This window comes from Orycteropus afer, unplaced genomic scaffold (genome assembly GCF_000298275.1).
Source record: "Orycteropus afer afer isolate SDZICR_OR568_19922 unplaced genomic scaffold, OryAfe1.0 scaffold00150, whole genome shotgun sequence".
Lineage (NCBI taxonomy): Eukaryota > Metazoa > Chordata > Mammalia > Tubulidentata > Orycteropodidae > Orycteropus > Orycteropus afer.
The window spans coordinates 7,215,295-7,236,801 of NW_006921737.1; the positions used below are offsets into that span (position 1 = coordinate 7,215,295).

Consider the following 21,507-nt stretch of genomic DNA (forward strand, 5'->3'; position numbering starts at 1 on the left):
TTGACCCACCAACCTTCTGGTTAGCAGTCAAATGCCTCAGGCACTATGCACTATATCACCAAAGCTCCTTTTAAATTCTAAAGGTCTGAGAAATAAAATAAGCTCCATGTCTCCCAATTTATGTAATATGTAATTCTAATCCTTATGTTTTTTATAACGTATGTTCAAGAAGCAGTAATTGAGTCTTGATTGCTTTCAGAATTAAGTTGATGCAACTGGTTTTATGTTTACATGCTACTGGTTACTTAAATGAGTGAAAAAGAATGTTGGGGTGTGAAGTTGTAAAACTAATTGTTATCAGTAGTAGCAGTAATAATAATAATAATAATAATAATAATAATAATAATAATAATGCTAAGCTGCACTGTGGTGTGCTAGGCACTGTTCTAATTCACAGAGAAAAGCAAGTAAAATGAAGACAACAAAAGGTATCTGAGAACTTTGAAATTAGTAAAATATGTAAGAGGGGATAATGCTGAATATTAAATTGTTACTGCTATTAAAGCTACAGCAATATGTCACAAATCACAAGTGTAAGATACTGATACAATGGTCACTGGAAAGAACCATATTATGTACAAATTCATAATGTGGCCTTCTAAATTATGAACGATTTTCTACACAGTGAAGAATTATCAGTTAAGAGCTGCAAGAGAGAAACTTGCAGCATTTAATATACGTGTATATTTTCTCTGAGGCTATATAGAAACATTAACATTGATATGGCCTCATTCTTATAGGAGCCATGATTTTAACCATTACGTAATAATCTCAAAAGTAAGAGTTTATTTATAGCATAATGTGTCAAACATCTTAAGGAATGAAAAATTATTCCTCATTTTGTATGGCAGATATCCAACTACTAAGGCTGGCAAGTTCAAACCCACCAGACACTCCTTGGAAGAAGATGGGGCAATCTACTTCCCTAGTGGTACTGCCTGGGAAACCCAAGGAGGGGTCGCTATGAGTCGGGTCTGACTCACCAGCACATAACAACAACAACATGTTAAAATGGAGGACCAAGAAACAGAAGCATTGAACTCAAAAATGTGAATTTTTTTCCTTCCCTTTTTGAGGGTTTTTGGAAGCAAAGACACATATACCCATAGAGGTATTCTTTTATTTTCCCAGGGACAAAAGCAACATTTGTCTGAACAATGCATTTGGTTTTTCAGTTATACAAGTAGCCACCCAAGCATCAGTCCGTGAATACAATCTGTAGTAAGGGGGCAGGTTAGAGCAGTGAGCATCTTTCCAACACAGTAGTGCAATAAAATGAAACTTGCTTATCACAGTTCACTTGAACAATTTGGGATAGTACAGTTCTGTTTACTTACTAACTTTGGAGGGGGACTGGAAATTAGCCCTCTGAAGAGAAAAACAGAGCACTGTCAAATCTACCCAAAAGAAGACTGACTTTGTGAAAGGCAGTATTATTTAGACTGTAATTTGATTAGTTTCCTAAAAATTTTTCTTTGTACAGCATGGAATTAAAGCTTAGGGTACTGTTTAAACAAGTTTAATAAATTCTTATATTTTAAAAGTTAACAGTCTTAAACAAAAGAAAAATAATAATCAAGACTTTGAAAACATTTTTTAAAACTTACTGAAATAACCAGACGGCTGGCGGTTCAAACCCACCAGCCACTCCTCGGAAGGAAGGTTGGGCAATCCTACTTCCGTAGTGATACTGCCTCGGAAACCCAAGGAGGGGTCGCTATGAGTCGGGGGCGACTTGACGGCACACAACAACAACAACAACAACAACTGAAATATTAAACGTAGAATTACTATACACCCAGCAATTTCACAGACTCCCATCTATGAAAATATGTCCACACAAAATTTACTTATAAATATTGATAGCAGTATTATTCTCAGTAGCCAAAAAGTAGAAACAATCAAAATGTCCACCAAAGTATCATATAGTTTATACAATGGAATATTATGTGAAAAGAAAAAGGAATGAAGTAGTGACACATGCTACAACAAAGATGAACCTGAAAAACACTATGTTGAATTAAACAAAACAGTCACAAAAGACCACATATTAGGTGATTACATTTACATGAAATGTGTCCAGAATATGCAAATTCAGAGATAAAGAAAGTAGATTAGTAGTTTCCAGGAGGTGGGGGTGGGAAAGGGGAATGACTGCTAATAAATATGATATTGCTTTCTGGGGTAATGGAAATGCTTTAAAATTAGGTAGTGATGATGGCTGTGTAATTTTATGAATATACTTAACGTAACTGTTCACTTTAAAATGGAAGGATTTTATGGAATGTGAATTATATCTCAATAAAGCTGTGATTTAAAAAATTACTGAACTGTTTCATTTCCATTGTAAAAATGGCATACTTCATATATTAGACCATAGTAGAGTCATGTCTTATATAATGTACATTCAGGCAACGTATGACTACATATACATCCATGGTCCCATAAGGTTATACAGTGTTCAGAAATCTCAGTTGGAGAAAGGGATGCAGTGAACACAACAGCTTCCCACAAACTACATGTGTGTCATGTGTGCCTCTTGTATATAAAGCAATTGTGCTACAAGGCATATAATGGTACAGTACATATATAACCTATAATACTTATTCTTGATAGACATAATAAACATCTATGTTACTGGTTTATGTAATGTATTGTATTTTCTATCTAAAAAGTTTAATAGTGTATGCTTCCACTCATAGGCAGCAGCATCCAACCTTGTGTACTCCATGTTACTTGAGTGTTGTAGCATTACTATTACCTCTGTTTAATTTTCTTTTGGAAGTATTACCATGAAGTGCACTGTATCTCCCAAACTCAGCAAAACCTGTGCTAGTGATAGCAGTAGCAAGAGGTAAAGAAGAATTATCAATATGGAAATGAAAGTAAGTCATCAAACTACACAAAAGTGGAAAATCAGAGAATTCTACAGTTCACGATTTAGTCATATCCCACTCCTGCACTCAACAATTACTACGATTCTTAAAAACAAAGAAAAAATTTTCCAGGCTCTTATTAAAGTTCAGCTCCACTGACAGCCACAAGGTAACAACAATGTCAGAGATCTGTATCAGACATGGAAAAGTTGCTAATGAAGTGGATTGAGGACCGATACAAAAGCAAATCTCCTTCTTTGTCAGCATGACGATGATGATAATGACGATGATCACGCCTAAGGCACAATGCTTGTTCAAGATGCTTAAAGAAAGGGCCAGACTACAATATAGCACTTCCACAGTGTCCAAATCATGTAACATCTTATTTTACAGAATGTATCATGGTCATTAAGTAAAGCATGACTATATTGAGCTATAAATGAAAATCTCATTTTGTTAATCAGTTTCTACATAAAGAAAGAAGAATCAAATTTGAAAAGGGTTAACAGAGTCTTTCTGTGGTGACTCTCATTTTCTTACACTTTAAGGTGGACCACAAATTTAAACATTTTTAATTCATAGGGAATCTTTTTCATTCTAATCTCCAAGGGATTCAATGTTGTTGTTGTTGTTGTTTTGCCGTCGAGTCGGCCCCGACTCATAGCGACCCCTCCTTGGGTTTCCGAGGCAGTATCACTACGGAAGTAGGATTGCCCAAACTTCCTTCCGAGGAGTGGCTGGTGGGTTTGAACCGCCAGCCTTCTGGTTAGCAGTCAAGTGCTTTTAGCCACTATGCTACCAGAGCTCCCAAGGGATTCAATAGGAGGGCCCATTCTGAAACTCTGCTGTACAGTACACACCATTCATGAAAGCTGAACTGCAGTCATGTATCCCCATTTATGTAACAGAACAAGAGAGAAGGCAAAAAATATTGTTTTTGGGAAAACAATCTCCCAAACAAAAAACAAGTCCATAAATCAGATGCCACAGACCAAGCTAAACACATTTTGTGCTCATATAGACTTACTGATGCCACTTACCGCCTGGGTCTTCGGGCATTGTTTTATCTTAGGTGTAACTATGTGTTCTACAGCCACCTCTTCAGAAACTGAACTCTCTTTGGAATTACTCAGAAAGTCTACTTCATCTTCAGCTTTCGTGTCTGGCATTTCTGAAGAGAATAAGAAAGTTAGGTTACAGAGTGCATCTGAAAAATTGATTCTTGAGCCTTACTATTTACACAACATGCTCTGGGGATCATGCATTTTGTTTGTCTTAAATGGAAAAATATTATTTTGCTTTCAGCAGCTGGTGTCCTTTCTGACCCTGTGCTAAGCCTATTCCTTTGCCACACTGCTGTATGGTTTTCCCTAAAAGCAGTTAATGATCACAATTTAACTCTTTTGTGGGTCTTGTGCTAAGGGAGGATTCAATTCAATGTTTATTGAACTTCCATTTTCACTACTGACTTTTTATGACCAATCTATGAGTGTGGGGCTGACTTGTGTATGAAAAAGTAAATTCCTAAGATTTAAGGGAACAGACTAATGGCTGAAAGTCAGTGGCCTATTTTGCCCATCATCAAAAAAGCCAGGACGTATCAGTATAAGACAAAAAGGGAAAAGCAAATTTAAAGCTCAGATGAGAAGGTTAGGGGAGTTTAAGTAAATGGAAGTGAAACAGCGAGAACAGAGACAACGAAGATAATGACAGAATGAGAAGATTATTGTGTCTACAAACTGTGGAATGGGAGCAAGTTTTGCTGTGTATGTTTTCTCACACATACACACCCAACAAACCCAAAACAAAACTTTCTCCACAAAAAACAAAAAAAGGAAAAAGCTACCGAGAATGAAACAAAGCCTTTGGGACAAGTCTGACTTTCTTCTAAAATGTACTTTACTCCCTGATCTACCTATACCTACCACTGCAACTGACAAGAACTAAGTGAGCTCAGTAAATTATCATTTTTGGCTTTAAGTCTTATTTCTTTCCAAACCAAAACATAATCCCAAAGTAGCAATTCCTTTTCTTAAGAAAAAATATTTTTAAACATTTAAGATTATGTTATCTTCTTGCTGATCACACTCAAGCGACAAAACAGCAGTGGTTTTTGTTAATGTTTGCCTCTGTATGGTTAAGCAAATACAGGAAGTGATAAAATAGTATCTGAGGCAAATTTCAGCTTCTGATGCTTTCTTACACAGGACTGATGATGGCACAGTGAAAATTCACCTTGATAATCCAAACAGTGAAACTGTCATATCAATTCCACATGGAAAATTTTCTGTGATTGTTATTCATCTAGTGGTGCCTCTACTCTGGAAGAGAAAATTGCTCCCTACACCAAAAGGCAGAGAAGTTTCTTTCACTAAAGAATTAAGTTACATTAATTAAGACTCTATTCTAGTAGCACACTATGACAAATACAAAGGTAATTTGGAAGATGGCACAGGACTGCACAACACTTTATTCTGTTATTCATAAGGCTGTCATGAGTCAGAGACAACATGTTCAGAACTAACAAAAGTAACAACTTGAGATTTAGAAAAGTTACATTCCTACAATGAACATTTATAAATTACCTTTCCTCTTTCTTTGCTCTTATAATACCTAACTAGCAGTTTAAAAATGGATAAGCAAACTTCCTTGCCCAAAAAACCAAAGTCTGTCTTGCATTTCATAAAATGTGATTAAAGTTAAAAGAAATGGAAAAGAAATTGACTAAGCAATACCCTTAGCAGTATCCCTCGATCAAAACATTTCTAAGTGAGAGTAATTTTTTCATTGTTGATAGTTTTGATATTATTTATTTGGAGATGTAATTTTTGGCATAACTTTCCTATATCCCATCAACTGAAAATATGTATCTTGGCAAGTCACAACCAGTCACAATGGTAAACAGTGATTACTGAGACCTGAGGGCTGTTAGTAACCTCTGCAAGACTGGTCTGGCTCAGTGGTGCAACACCAACATCCCAAAGCATAGTGATCAATGCTCTTAATGGCTGAAGGGCCACCTTCCCTCTTTCTACCCAGAAATTTTGGGTTTTCCCCATTTTAATTTCTATCTGGCTTTATCTCTAGCAGTAAATAAAAACAAGAAGTCAATGCTGTACAGATGTAAGGGAGAAATGTGGCAACATCCAAATCAGCAGTTAAACACCTGTCTTCCAATTCCTAACATTAGGAATTATGGTGTATGGTTAAATCCATGAATGGATTGTAGATGTCCTAGAAAATACCCTTTGGCTTTGAGCTCATTCGGGTGCTTTTTCTCCCGGGCAATGTGACTAGGGGCTTTCCCTAACCCTGCCAATTTTCTGAAGAAAGTCCCGATTTCTTCACCACTATTTCTGTCTGTAGACTGAGACTATGAGTACACCAAGCATATATGCCTTCTTTTGGTAGCAAAACAAGTAACCTACCCACACATAAATACTTACCCAAGATGCATACACTGTTGAAACTTCATGCATCTTGTTTCCCTTCCTAAAGCCTTAAAATCTTAAAAATAATTTGTTGGCATCTCTACAATATTTATGAATTATTAAAAACCAGTCTGAAATTCTCCCTTTTTTTTTAAAAAACCTTTTATCGTACAGTACCACAAACAAAAACCCCACACAGTTTGCTCTTTCTTAGGTTAAATAAATTCTGACTGAGCCAGAAAGTGAAATAATTCCAGCCTATGTGGCCAAAGACACAGTACTCAAATGAGAAGAATATAGCCAGGCATCAGTTTACAGCCACTCCCATTCTTCTGAAATGTCAACCTGCCAGGGCCCCCAAAATAGACTTCTTGTTGTGCCTGAGTTTTAAAAATTAGAGACCTGCTCATTTAAGTTCTAAGATAGGAGCCAACAAATTTCTATCATGAATAATCCAAATGATCCCTCAAAACTGAAAACCTGAAGTCACCAAAAATACCACTTCAGTCAGTTCCTTAAATTCTTCATTTGCAGAAAAAAAAAAAAAAAAAAAAACTATAAATGGTTGAAAACCCTTTTTGGGGAAAATGACCACTGGGTTTAAACTGCTTTTCTTCCTAAGAGGCTTTGGATAAGAACAACATGACTTCTTTTCTTGATCTATTTGTTCATTTCTCTTCACCCTCCCCTTTCCTACCCCCATACTCTTAACAAGTACTACATTTAGAAAGATCTTCAAACATTAAACAGAAGAAAACAATGATAAAAGCGAAACAGGGTACTTTTTACCTACAAGAGCCTAAGGGCAAGCATGGAGATAGATCCTCTGTATCTGGTAACAGGTGGTGACATAATAGTCTGAATCAAACTGACCTTTAAAGACTTCAGGAGTCAATACCAAGCCCAACTCCAGTTTCAGCTTCAGGCTCAACCTCAATTTGAAGAAGTTTTATGCAGATAGTTTATTTCCACTGAGCAGTGGTGGTTTCTCTTTGCTCTCTCTGGACATGGTTACCCATAGATAGAAATAGGCTTCTTGGTGAAGCAGCTGCACTGAGCCCAACAGGCTGCTCAATGCAGCTGCTTCACCCAGATAAGCAGACACAAGGTCTGCCCTGTGACAGCAGCTCAGCTGACTGGGCTTGGGCGGAAATCCTGCATCCTACCCCCTGTACTGTGCACAGCCCTGAATTCCCAGACTATTGCCCAAAAGCAACAAGCAATGCAACTGGAGGCCTGCTCTTCAGGCAGTCAAAGAAGGGGAACTCCTTATTCCTACCCCTCACTCTCACCAATTACCTAGTATCACTACTTTGGATATTAGGTCAGCAGTTTAGCATGATAGTTATAGCTGCTCATGAACCCACTCCTGACTCTTAAGTGTGTTCAGAAAGCTGACTAGGATGATACGGGAAGAAGGGGGTTTCAGGCTTGTAAATAAAAAACAGATACAGCAGAAACTTCCCAGTTATATTTTTCAGTACTTTTTCCATGGCCCTAGAGAAAAGGACTAAGCCATGTAAATACAAATATTTACTAAATCCCTTTATCATTTTGGAGCACCTGTGATCCAGCCATTGTTTTCCATGTTTGGAACATTGTAACTTCTCCAGTGTGACAGAGTTTTAAGCTATCAAGCCAGGGGGAATCTGTAATACAGGAAGCAAAATCTACCCAACCATCAGAGATGATGTGCCTCTTCTGATGATGGTGACTATTAACTTGGTAATCTACCAAGTGAGCACACTACCTCTAAATAAAAGTAGCATAGTGCCTAAGGCACTTGTCTGCTAACCAGACAGCTGGTGGTTCAAACCCACTAGCCACTCCTCAGAAGGAAGGTTGGGCAACCTACTTCTGTAGTGATACTGCCTCGGAAACCCAAGGAGGGGTCTCTAAGAGTAGGGTCCAACCTAATGGCACAAAGCAACAACAAAAACAACAACATATGATTTCCATCACATCACAGAGACTCTTAAAAGAAATTTGTTTCTCAACTTGTAAATTCTGTATTCTGTTTTGCTTACCTGTTGCCGATTCTGGTCCTTGGACAGGCAGAATAATATTCTCTGGCTCCTCCTTTGCAGCAAAACACATTGTAACGTTGTCAGTGGCTTCTCCATGACTATTGACCAGTGGTGGGGTCTTCCCCGGCACGAAAATATTCACTTTCTCAGTAGACACATTCTTTAGCTGTTCACCCATAGGGCCTGACTCAGAAGGACTGGACAGTGGTCCGTGACTGACTTCCCCATCAGTAATCAGTGCTCCTGAGGCCTTGACGTGTTCTATGACAGCATTCACTATTCGACTTGCAGCATCCTCTATCAAGTCTGCTCCCTTAGGCAGAGCCACAGTTTTGGCAGACACAATGCTGGACAGAGTGGGAACACTCATTTCCTTGCACAGGGCTGTGGCCTGTGTGACTTCCTTCATACCAAGTGTGGCCTTGTTTTCAGTGGTTGAGAGCCCTGTGTCTGCAGGGAGCTCCTTGGCAATCGGCTGCAGCAGATCATGATTTGCTTCATCAACAACTTGTGCTTCCTTGGAGTTGCCCACCGTACAGCTCTGATCCACTCCCTCCAGCTTCACTTTCTCCCAGTCAAGAGGTAGCACTCCTGGGGTTGTAGCTGCCTGTAGGTTGGTCATACCTTTGTCTGGCAAAACTCCTGGCAAACCCAGGATCATATTCTTCTCCTGGCTCAACAAGACTTCTGAAGCAGGGATGTCTTGGGTGCCACGTGCTATATCCTTTCTTCTGGTCTCAATAATACCTTCTTGAGCACTAGCCACTGCATCATCCAATGACCCATTTCCACTCACCTCACAAGCAGTAGTTTCTCCCTGGGATTGCGCGTCCTTTACTCCAGCATCCTGAGCAAAAGACTGTTTGTAATTAGGAGCTTCAGATGCATCAGGTAACCGAGGTGGGCTGCTCTGCTCTGGACCCAAGGCTTCCTGTCTCGAATCTATAGTCAGACTTGCTTGTGGTGGCACCAAGTTCTGTGCAGCTCCACCTTCAGTCAGCAGTGAGCCTTGTGGGGCTACTTCCTTGTTATGTTTAGTTTCTGCATTAAGAAAGGCAGAGGGTGTGCCCAGTGAATTACTGTGTTGAAGTGCACTGCCCTCAGCACAGGCAGCTAAAGTAGGTTCTTCATGGAATCTCAGTTCTTCCTGTCCAGAAGGTAGTGCTCTCTGCTTTTCCTGTAATGTTCTTGAAGAAAGAGTATCTTCCTTGATGAAGGGGCAAATCACTGCTTTGTCCTTATCATCTTGTTTCTGAGCTGCAGAGCTTTCTGAAACCATCAGATTTTTTCCTTCTTCAGTCAAAACTGAATCAGCGGCCAAAGTAGCCTTACTCACATTTAGTAGGGAAGAATCAGTGCCCAGTCCCCTGATGCTCAGAACTTCTGGAGGTGCTGAGGGGCAGGGATCTTCATGCTGCCCACCAAGTCCCACGGGACTGGTATTTCCCATGCCGGGCTGGAGATCTGTAGCAGACAGGCCAGCTGCACTGTCTTCTAGTGGCTGCTTATTGGGATCACACAAATCTCCACCTGGATCATCTCTACAGTCTGTACACTGATGTAGTTCAGAAGTTGCTGTTCCTTTTTCTTTCTGGGAGGGGACAAGAGAAAGTGCGTCACCTTTGGTTACTGATTCATTGCCTGGCCTGGCTGCAAGAGAGAAAGTGCTGTCTGATGTCACTGCCTGGTCTGGCACCAGTTCTTTCTCAGCTTTGGGGACAACTGCATGTGGATGCAAAGCCACATCATGCATATTTGTTAAAGGTGTATCTAGATTCAAATCTTCTCCTTGGCACTCTATGTCTCTAACTTCGGGAGGACAATGATCCACATGTTCCTGGGGATTTTGTACACGATCAGAGATGACTGTGTTAGCCTGTGGGTCTTCAGAGAAGACCGCAGGAGGTGGACCTTGTGTGACAGTCTGCCCTGTTATGTTGTGTTCAGGCCAGGCAACTATGTCATCATAATGTTTTGCCAATTCACCATTAAAAGTCACCGTGTTCTGTTGACATGAAAGCTCAGCATAAAGCTTATCATCTCCAATTGTCGGACCGACGGGTGACTTGTTTCCCTGTCTTTGAACATGAGATGAATTAGTTTCTGATTTCTGGTTTTCTTTTTCTGGCCCGGGAAAAGTTAAATCAGAGGGTGATACTGCCTCACAGTTGCTTGCTAAGGGATTATCAGGTTCTGATTCATCTAATAGCTTGTCTTTTGGAGCAGCTGGAATTACCAGAGAGTTCTGGTCTACTAAAGCATCAGTACTCTCTTCATACTTTCTCCTTGAAGTTTCTGTTTCTGCAATATTTCCAATGGAGGTTTCTCCATTACTAAATCCAAGTAAAGACGCAGCAGGTTTATCATCATCCAGGAAACTGACAGCAGAGACACAGTTTAGAACACTGGTTTGATCCACAGGCTTACTTGTGACTTTTACATCAGAGGCTCCAATTGTGCTGATATTAATGTTTTTAGTTCTTTCCTTCGTACTTTCCCGTACTTCAAGCACATTCGTCTGGAAGGTGGTATCTGAGTTCATGAGAACATGTCCCATTTCCTCTGCAGACTCTGGGACATTAACATCTGTTGCACGGATGGCCAGTTCACCTCCAGAGAAATGCTGGGCTGTGCCTGGCTCTGTGACCAGGTCTTCTTGTAAGACATTGTCTCCATTGCTCAATGACTCTTGGTCTGCAGTCATTCCAGAAGGTTTTGCTCCAGTTTCTTCATTTCTGTTTCCACAGGAGGGAGAGGCTTCCATGCCCTTTTTTCCACATTCAGGCATACTCTGAAGGCAGCTGTCTGGATCAGACACAGTTCCAGAGTCCACAATGGGTGCTGGCTCCACCTCTTCCCCTTTTCTCTCCACGCCTTTATTTTTTTCCTTACAGGAACAGTCTGTGTTCTCTTCCTTAACTACACTTAACAAATCAATCTGCCCTTTGGCAGGGCTCCCCTGGCAGCATGGAGTGCTACCTGTAAATTTAGGAGGGGAAGGAAGGTGCTGGCTATCCATGCGCTCTAATACACTGTGAAGAGACTGGCTGTCTACTATGTCTGGGGCACTGGGAAGACTTGAAGGATCCCGTGCTGTAACCATTAAGGGCATAAGACTGTCCATCTGCTTGAGGTTTGTTTTCTAGGAAGAAATAAAACATAGTTTTAAAAAATTGTCCATGGGAAAAAATGTCACCAACAGTTACAAGCAATGAGCTGGTTAGAAAGAACTCAATGCTATTTTGGCTCTTCGAAGGTCATATGATAGAATTGGTCTAAACAAATAAAAGTCAATTTTCTCTTGTTCCTGATATAATTTTCTTATCTTACACCTGCACATCTCCTGGGGTGTTAAAAATGGCAGAGAATACACATGATGATTATTTCCTATATACTAAACTTATTTTGTAGAGTAGATTAAAACTGAGCCTCAACAGCTTCATTTTTTCTAGCAATTTATCTTAATTTTTGTTGTTGAGAATATACACAGCAGAACACACAGTCATTCAACAGTTTTTACATGCACAATTTAGTGACACTGATTATACTCTTTGAGTTGTGCAACCATTCTCACCTTCCCTGAGTTACTCTTCCCCCATTAATATAAACTCACTGCCCAAAGTTCCCACCCAATCATTCAAGCTACTACAAAAATCTTATTTTTAAAAAAGCACAGATGAGTATCCTCAAATGAGCAGCTAGTACAGATACTTTGTATAGGGTCTTTAGAGGGACAGAGGCTGCTGTTTCCATCCTGCCTCATATCTGCAAGTAAAAACAAATCCTAACCAATGTGGTCTTCAATTAAGTCTTCAATCTTAATGTGCAGCCAGATGCTCCTGTACTCTAAATATTCACTGAGGAATTACACCTTGTGCTTTAATCCTAACAATATGCACCACCCAATCTAGCTTAACAATTTTAGTTATGGGTTATTAATTTCAAGAATAGTGGCATGGTAGATTGTCTTTTTTTTTTTTAATGAAAGCAACTACTCTGTTATTCAACAATGAATATTAAATAAATGACAACATATAACATTAATAATCCTACATCCTAATTATTTTCACAGGGGACTGTGGCCTGAGCATATTCCACGTCATCTTAAAAATACTTTTTGCAACTCTAAGATAAATCACATATGCATGAAAATAAGCCCTAAGAAGAAATGGAGTAAAAAGAGCACAATTGATTTATTAGGGTGAGTTTGCCTTCATTATAAAAATTTTAGTATTCTTAAAAATATTATGTGCTCAGCACTTTAAAAACAAGTGGTCTGTTCTTCATTCACTATCTGATCTACTGCAATAATCCCAAGCATGATCTACTCTCCTCCATCCTCTCATTCATTTACTCACCTCTTATAAAGTAAATTTACTGACCTCTTATAAAGCACTCCTTCAAGTAAAATGTTCCTGTTTACTTACTCTATTATAAAAGTTTACCCAGGTAAATGTGAAATGTGCTAAAGTCCTTCTATAAGTGAGTACAAGAAAAATGGATTTTCACTAAAAGCTTCAGTGTTATACCCCTTCCAAAAAAAAAAACCCAAACTTACTGCTGTCAAGTCAAACTCGACTCATAGCGACCCCTCCTTGGGATTCCAAGGCAGTATCTCTATGGAAGTAGATTGCCCAAGTCTTCCTTCTGAGGAGTGGCTAGTAGGTTTGAACTGCCAGCCATCTGGTTAGCAGCCAAATGCCTTAGGCACTACCCCTTAGCGTATTCAAAAGTAGCTTGATTCTGTTTCTGAGAATGTGATTATCTTCTTAAAGCTATGAAAGCAGGTCATTAAATCTAATGAAGAATGAACATTATGGAACAGTGACCTGCGAAACAAGAGATGTGGCTAAAAGAATTTAGAAAGTACCTAACACATGCATCCTTCCACATTTTTAATTTCTCAGGCCTTCCTGTTAACCATTCCCATAGTCAAATAGACTATCATCTACCTAGCAAGAAGAGCTGTGAAGGACATTCTGAATTCCTGGCAGTACATTCACAGGAAAACAAAATGACAAATGACACCTGTTCTGACAAGCATGATTCTGAAAGGCAGAGGCAGTCATACCACACAATCCTGCTATGAAGCCTCTTGGCCTGCTTGTTTCAAAAATGCCTACTCCCAAAGAAGCCTCTGGCACTGAGCTGACCCTAGATAACCTTTAATGAAATTATTGTCAAGCTGTTTCCAAATCAAATCTGCTCTAAACTAAATTGGGTGAAAAAATTATTTAAACTTAGCTTTTCAGATGTCATGGTCAAGAGAGATGTACCAATGTGACGTTTATATTATCCATAATAAATGCTACTAGGGGAGTCTGTAATGTTTTTATGTCTGGCAGCAACTTTATCTTCAAGGCTTGAGTGGGTTATAAAACCTTTATTGTTTTTTAGTGACATTTTTTCCATATAACTATCAATTTAAATATAGTTACACTACCATTACTCACTGAAATACTTGTGAAAAGGCTTTATTCCTGGGTAAACTTGATTTTTGTTTGTTAGCAACAATCTCAGAAATTATTTTGCTCACTTAATTTCATAAAGTTAAACCAAACACAGACAAATTTCCTTTTATGCCAGGAAAATTTAGCTCCAGTTGCTGTGTGTTTCTGTATCTTTAACATGTGGGTGTGTGTATAGCTCTCATTATTAAAAAAAATCTGACAAAAACCCAACAAAAAATTCTCTAGTCTCCCTATTGCTATAACTCTAATGCTTATTCTGTATCTGTAAGTGGTAACACCTAATACTGTGATTACTGCTTTGCAGATTTCAGTTTTGGGGGAAGCATTTTTACATACTAATTTAGCAAGGTCCATGGTGGTGTAGTGCCTAAGGCATCTGACTGCTAACCAGAAGGCTGGTGGTTCAAATCCACGAGCCACTCCTCAAAAAGAAGACTAGGCAATCTACTTCTGTAGAAATACCACCTGGGAAACCCAAGGAGGCGTTGTGATGAGTCCAATCAACTTGACAGCAGTGAGTTTGGTTTTTGGATGGGGGAAAAGAAGGAGCTCTGGTGGTGTATAAGGCATTTGGCTGCTAAGCAGAAGGTCAGTGGTTCAAATGCTCCATGGAAGGAAGATGGGGCGATCTACTTCCATAAAGATTTATAGCCTCAGAAACCCAATGGGGGTTGCTATGGGTTTGTTTATTTTGTTTTGTTTTTATGGGGGAAAAGAAGAGGTGAACCTCACAAAAGCCTGAAATGAGAAACTTTCTTCCTTACCATTAACTGCTCTTGGATGTTCCTAAGTTTAAAAATATGTCCAGTACAACTATCTCCAGGAAATGGGGGTTCATGATGTGATTGAGATTCAGAGGTTAATGTATAGATGTCCAATTCTCGATGATGCCTCACAGAACAGTCTTCATAGGGTATTTCATAGGACAAAGTGCTCCAGGAGTCTGGTTCTCCAGCATTCTCCCTGCAAGCAAAAAAAATCTGGTGAATATATACATTCTGCCTTCCAGGCACAGGCTTAGTCCTTTATGTCTTATGTAACAGTTCTATCCTGATTGCTCTCAAAAAAGAGGCTCTGCAGCAGAAATTTGGCCTGTGTAGTACCCCATTTCTTCAGGCATGTAATTTACTCATAAAAGGTCATGAAGAGGTAAATGAAAACTGCAGGAGCCCTCCCCACAAAAGTTCTTTTAACCAAGATTCAGAGAAACCTAGGATCTTAAAATAGTTAATACTATGCTAACAGCAAATAATGAGGATGTGCAAGGAGGATGGTTTTAGCCTGGTTTTCAACAGAAACAAGGCTTAGTAGGAGATTCTCTTAAAATAAGTTACACCATGTGGTAACTGTAGTGAATTATATTGAAAAGGGAAGAACCAGTCACTCTAGCCCATGCAAGTATCTTCCTCCAACTTTAGTACGCGGAAGAAGTACTCTCAAAATTTCCAAAGTCAACTTCACAGAAAAATGAATACAAATGCCATACTATTTAAAATGTGTCAATATAATCATCAAATCCTATTTTGAATAAAGCACTCAGTACCAAGAACTTCAAGTTAAAAAAAATCTTTTTTTTTAAATAAACAAATACCTTTCCTCAGCTCCTATGATTAAAAACATGTATTATAAACACATAAAGGTTATGAAGATATACGTATGTAACAGGCATTCCTGGGATAGGACTGAAAACATGAAATCTCCTTTATGCGGTTCTCTTTCTAATGACTTCTCCTCATTAGAAGCTAATTAATTTGGATAAAGTGTGGATTCTTCTTTAAAGACCACAGCAACTTCTGTTCCACCATTACTTCTAGAAGGCTTACTTATGCCCTTAGCACCTGCTATAACACAATATACAATCTATATTGAATTGTTCACAGAAGATGAAAGAATTTTGAAGTTTAAGATAAATAGGGATGAGGTACATAATGGCACCCTGCACAATCTCATGTACTTCACTATACTTTGGCATAGCTTTCAAGTGGTTAGCCTCTTCAGGAGCTATGCTGATAAACTTCTGAAGTTCTAACCCTCGGCATGACTGTCCTTTCTTGTTAGTTTGGTAGATGGTGAAATATACAGTTGAAGAGATCTGGGTTCAAATCTTAGCACTTTATTTCCTAACTATGTGATGTTACACAAGTTTCTTAACTGCTCTGAGCCTTAATTTTATAACCTGTGAATAGGGCTACTATTTTGAGAAGTACTATTTTGCAGAATTAGAAAAAAATGCATCTGAAGAATCAAATACAGTAGCAGAATAATAGATTATGCTTTCTATCAACCATTTCCTCATCTTGAGTATTCCTTTATTATTGCTTTCCTTATAACATTAATATCCTTGGAAACCCTCATATTTATAATTACTAAGCAATGAGTTGAATGGTAAAGTATCTCAGAGATTCTCAAAGAAGGTTATGTTTCAGATCATTATCATGGTTTGAAATTAAAGAAACTAAAGAATAAATGGGAGCTCTGATAGCACAGTGCCTAAGGCACTTGACTGATAACCAGGAGGCTGGTGGTTCAAACTCACCAGCCACTCCTTGGAAGGAAGGTTGGGTAATATACTTCCATAGTAATACTGCCTTGGAAACCCAAGGAGGGGTTGCTGTGAGTCAGGTCTGACTCAACAGCACATAACAACAGCAACAAAGTATAAATAATACACATCCACTGGCAAATGTGAGAAATAATCACTTTAACTCTCTCTCCAGAGTTTTTGTCTAGAAAGTCACAACTGTTTGTTATTAACAATTCACCTGAGAAAAACTGGAATTTTAAAGCTAAAAATACGTTACAGTGGTAAACCTATAACCAATAGAAGAATCACACACTAGTTCAGAGTAACAACTAAGGCTGCCATAACACAAAACTACTGTTAATTTCTATACTCAAGAGCAGCCCCACAAGAGTTGCATAAAATAAACTTAACTTATGCTATGTTAAATGTTTCATATATTTACCAAGCTGCTCTACTCTGAGTAAAGTGACTGCAAGATAGATACTTGAATGAATGATTCAGTTAAGAACTCCATCAACTACACTCAATTAGGGAACTTTTCGGTAAGTTCAACTTTCAGCTTGGGTTGACACTGTCACTAACTCTGCTTAACTAATTGTCTGACAGACATTATTCACTCTCTGATTACTGTGATTGTTACAGCTAGTCTTAACAACAACAAAAACATTGAAAACAAAACTTGACATATACATTCAGTATGAATCAAAGATAACAAACTTAGAAGGGACTGTTTGCCATGAAAGGGGCTCTGCATTAGATAACACAGTGACACAGTCCATTTCCAGAAAAACGGAGTGGTCTATCAACCTTGCTACTATTAATTCCCAAAGGGTTTCATTTTCAGTATCTAAACTCTGGGTAATTCCCTTCCCTACCACAACTTATTTACCTTATGCCTTCCTCATGCTCTTTTTTCCAGAAGAATATGCTTCTGTTGATATCTCTGGTGCTAAACCTCCAATCTTCTAATTAATTCATTGGTCCTGATGGATTTATCTTGTTTCCTAGCCCCAAGATTCCAAAGAGCAGTCAATGCAATTATTCTCCCACTGGCTTCCACAAATATCTGTTCCTACTGACACTATTCCAAATCTATCTTGCTCAAAGATATTGGAAAAGCCCTCCATCATCCAACAAGAATTTATGTGCCAGGCACTATTCAAGGTACTGGTGTACAAACCAAAACAGTCAAACAGCTAGTATGTATTTTGGAAGTGCTATGAAGAAAAATAGAGATGAAGGTTGCAATTTTAAATGTGATATTTCAGAGAATACCTCACCGAGAAGGTGACAATTAAGCAAATAGGTTTCTTACTTTGTTGTTGTTAGTGTATTTTGTTATGAGTTGGACCCGACTCATAGCGACCCCTCCTTGGGTTTCCAAGGTGGTATCACTACGGAAGTAGAATGCCCAACCTTCCTTACGAGGAGTGGCTAGTGGGTTAAGTACTACATAAAATCCTTCCTGGGTCACTAAAAAAGTTCAGCAAAGCTCTAAGCATAAGAATGTCTGCTACAACTTAAAACAGCATCAAGAACTGGGAACAGTTAAAACAATGAATAAAACAATCAATAGCTGGAGGGTTGTTTAGTAAATTAAAGGAAAAAAAAATATCTACAGACTATTATGTAGCATTAAAAATATGGAACAGACCATGATGAGGAAAAAGCAAAGTAAAATGGATTATAATGTGGATTAGTAGGTAAATCTAGACAGCAAAATGCACAAACAAAAAACAGCGTCAGGAAGGTCAGATACTTTTACTGCTCAGTACTGCTTTTACTTTCCTGTATGTTAATCAATCCCCACAGGGGTTATTTAAATTTTCTATAATTTTCATAAACCCCCCATATTAGCCTTGTCTACTTCATTCTCTGATGTCCTTTGCTCCCTTCTTAGTAAGAAGCTCTAATGTGAGCTAAAATAATCTTCATTTACTTAAAAAAAAATTCTCTATTCATCCTAACTTCAAGGATGCCTCTTGTAACAGTGGTTTTGCTCTTGTTTTCTCCTACTCTCTTCATGTACCTGTCTCACTAATCCTCTGGTGGCCTGTGGTGTTCTACCAACTTCTGGACTAACTCCTTTCCCACCTACCTACAAGGATGCTTAACACATCAGTATCAGACAGAACAGCGTGGCAGTAAAAGGGATTACTGGCAGTGGGTAGAAGCAGCAGCAGCAAGCAATCCTTATTCAACCCTGCAAACCAGCAGTTCTCAATCCAAGGAATGTTGCCCTAGGGGGTATTTGACAATGTCCGCAAACATGTTTGGTTGTCACAGTTGGGGTGGTGGTGGAACAGGCATCTGGTGGGGAGACAGGCAGGAATGTAGCTAAACCTCCTATGATGCACAGGACTGCCCCTAAGGCAGAGAATTATCAGCTCCAAACTTCCTCTCATTCTTTCCTTCAAGCAGTCACCATCTCTAGCACACCTTGACATCTGCTTAAAAACTTGAATCTTTGCAATCTGGCTTCTAGTCACTCTCACTGCTCTAAAAACTTAACTGTCTCACAAATGACAAACCAAACCAAACCCCTGCCATCGATTCTGACTCAGCAACCCTATAGTAGAGTAGAACTGCCCCCAGCGGCTTTCCGAGGCTGTAAATCTTTATGGAAGCAGACTGCCTCAATTTTCTCCTGTGAAGCGGCTGCTAGTAACTTTGAACCGCTAACCTTCTAGTTAGCAGTTAAATGCCTTAACCACTGTCCCACCAGAGCTCCTTTAACAATTGACAAGGGAATCCCAAAATCCAATGACCTTCCTTGAGTTCTGCAAAATTTAAAATTATTAACCTAATCTTCTCTTGAACTTTATTTTCATTTCATATCCATAAAGAACCATTCTATACATCCACTGATTTCTCTGGCTCTTTCTTCTTCTTCTCATATCTTAGACAAGAACAGGTCAACTCTCTGTACCCAGTCTTCTTTCATTCAGGCCCACAGTCCCAAAGCACCTCCCATATCTCCCTCTAGCTTAATTATCTCTCTGAATTTCACCTCTACACTTTCAATACTTGATGAATGTCTCTACTAGGATATCCAGTAGGCACTCCAAAATTTCAAAACTCAATTGCATGTATTCCCTATTATCAAAAACAGCAGCACCTGTAAACTTATTTCCATTACTGAAACCATTGTTACCCTTAGTAACACCACCTCCCTTATTTTGGACATTCTGTTGATTTTTATGTTTGCAATGCTTCTATTCAGTCCCTTATTTCAATTGTTATAGGCACTGCTCTAGCTCAGACCTTCATTCAATTATCTGAACTCCTGCAGCCACTCTTGCTATAGGCCAGCCTGCTCTAGAACCTCTACAACCCTACAAATCCACTCAAAGCACCAGTAATGTCACGTTTTTGCTCATAAGTTTCCTGTGCAAAACAATTTTTGTTATTCTTTTTGGATGGGGGGATGAAGTACTGACCGTATGAATCAGGCACTGAATGTATCACCCAGTATTCCTCTTTTAATGTTAAACATTCTAGGAAGCATTTTCTCTCTAATTTGTACATATAGAGCAAAGACACAGAACTTCATGACCAAGACAACTCAGCGAAAAAGCAGAGTCAGAACTAATTTCTTTCCAGTATACACCATTTCCTTCATATGCCATGCTACTACTCTTCTGGCTGGCCATCCAGGTTTCCCACACTGAGGCACTGGCATTGTTTTCCAGTCATATTTAACCTCCTGCTGCCCTATTTTACATATGCACATTTCATAATTCAGGGAGGCCAGTCTATTCTAAAACCACCCATTTTTCACATCCTGGTTCCTGATTTCTTTTTCCATTCTTCTCTCTACAGATATAGATCTTTTCTCTCTTCTGAACATACAAGGTCCTTTTTACCTCACACCGTTGGAGGTTTTTGTTTTAAACTTGTTTGGGCTATTTAATAGTTACCTATATAAGTGTATTACCCTTCCCACCAGAATATAAGCTCCTTGCCTGTGAGGTCATATCTCATTTGCCTCTGTCTACTGGAGTTGCAATTTACTAAGGGTTTAACATCTAAAGTCTGCACATAATACAAAAATAAGGGTGTACGAAGAATTTCCCTTGATCACTATTCTTCTGGCAGAATAATGAATAAAAACCTGGACTAACATTTATGGGCCATCTTTTGTAAAAACTACACATTTTTCGAAAATCGAATCACAAGGCCGAATAAGACATGCATAGACAAGAAGACTGCAGGAACTGACACTGAGGAAAGGAGCTCTGGTGGTGTAGTGGCCAAAAAGGTTAGCTGTTTGAACTCACCAACTACTCTGTGGGAGGAAGATGAGTCAGTCTGCTTCCATAAAGATTTACAGCCTTGGAAACCCTATGGGGCAGTTCTACTCTGTCCTAGGGTAACTATGAGTTGGAACTGACTCGATGGCAGTGGTTTGGTTTGGAAACAAAGTAGATTTAGGTCTTCTTTATCACATTGACTCTAGAGTCTATGTCCAATGCATGGAGTGGTAGGTACCTCCACACTATCTTAAGGCCTTTCTCTTCTTTTACCTCCTACAGATGAATTCGGAAAGTTAAGGATGCATATTCAATCAACATACAGTCAAAATGCCTGTCAAGAGGGCTAGCCACACAAAGAGTGAGCAATATATTTTTGTGAAATGAATTCAATGAGGAATAGGCAGGAATAGAGAAAGATTGAAACAACTTTTTTTTTTTTTTTTTAAATTTAGTTATATAGGCACAAATAATTCTAGAAGGCTTTTAAACTGCAGTGTCCCACCTTCCTCCTCACTCCACTCACCACAAGCAACCATTTCAACTTCTGCAGTGTTTTGGTATTTACCTTCTTACCTACCTTATACGTAGGTAAGAAGGTAAATATAAATTTTTTAAAATTTTCCCCCAGTTTTACGCATTAAACATTGACTTCCCAACATAGAAAATGAGTATTTAGCTAGGTATCTGCCCGTTTTCCCAAAAACAATAACAAAACAAAACCCTTCCTTTCCTCCTCATAATAATTATATTATAATTTTGGTTGGATCAATGTTCAGCGTCTATAATATAAATTAGGAATGCTCATCCACCACGTAAATAAACCAAAGGAGAACCACCAACATGATCATATCAATTGATGCAGAAAAGGCATCTGATAAAATCCAACACCCATTCTTGATCAAAACTCTCAGCAAAATAGGAA

General features: G+C 38.8%; 1 protein-coding gene across 1 annotated transcript in view; it reads right to left on the reverse strand.

Moving 5' to 3' along the window:
• AKAP13 (A-kinase anchoring protein 13) overlaps positions 1-21,507 on the reverse strand; it is a 313,928-nt gene that overhangs the window by 219,135 nt on the left and 73,286 nt on the right. Inside the window, exons 5-7 of the mRNA XM_042781685.1 lie at positions 14,570-14,768; positions 8,335-11,476; positions 3,917-4,047 (exon numbers count right to left, since the gene is read on the reverse strand). Coding sequence (XP_042637619.1) covers positions 3,917-4,047; positions 8,335-11,476; positions 14,570-14,768 — 3,472 coding nt within the window. The remainder of the gene's footprint in view (positions 1-3,916; positions 4,048-8,334; positions 11,477-14,569; positions 14,769-21,507) is intronic.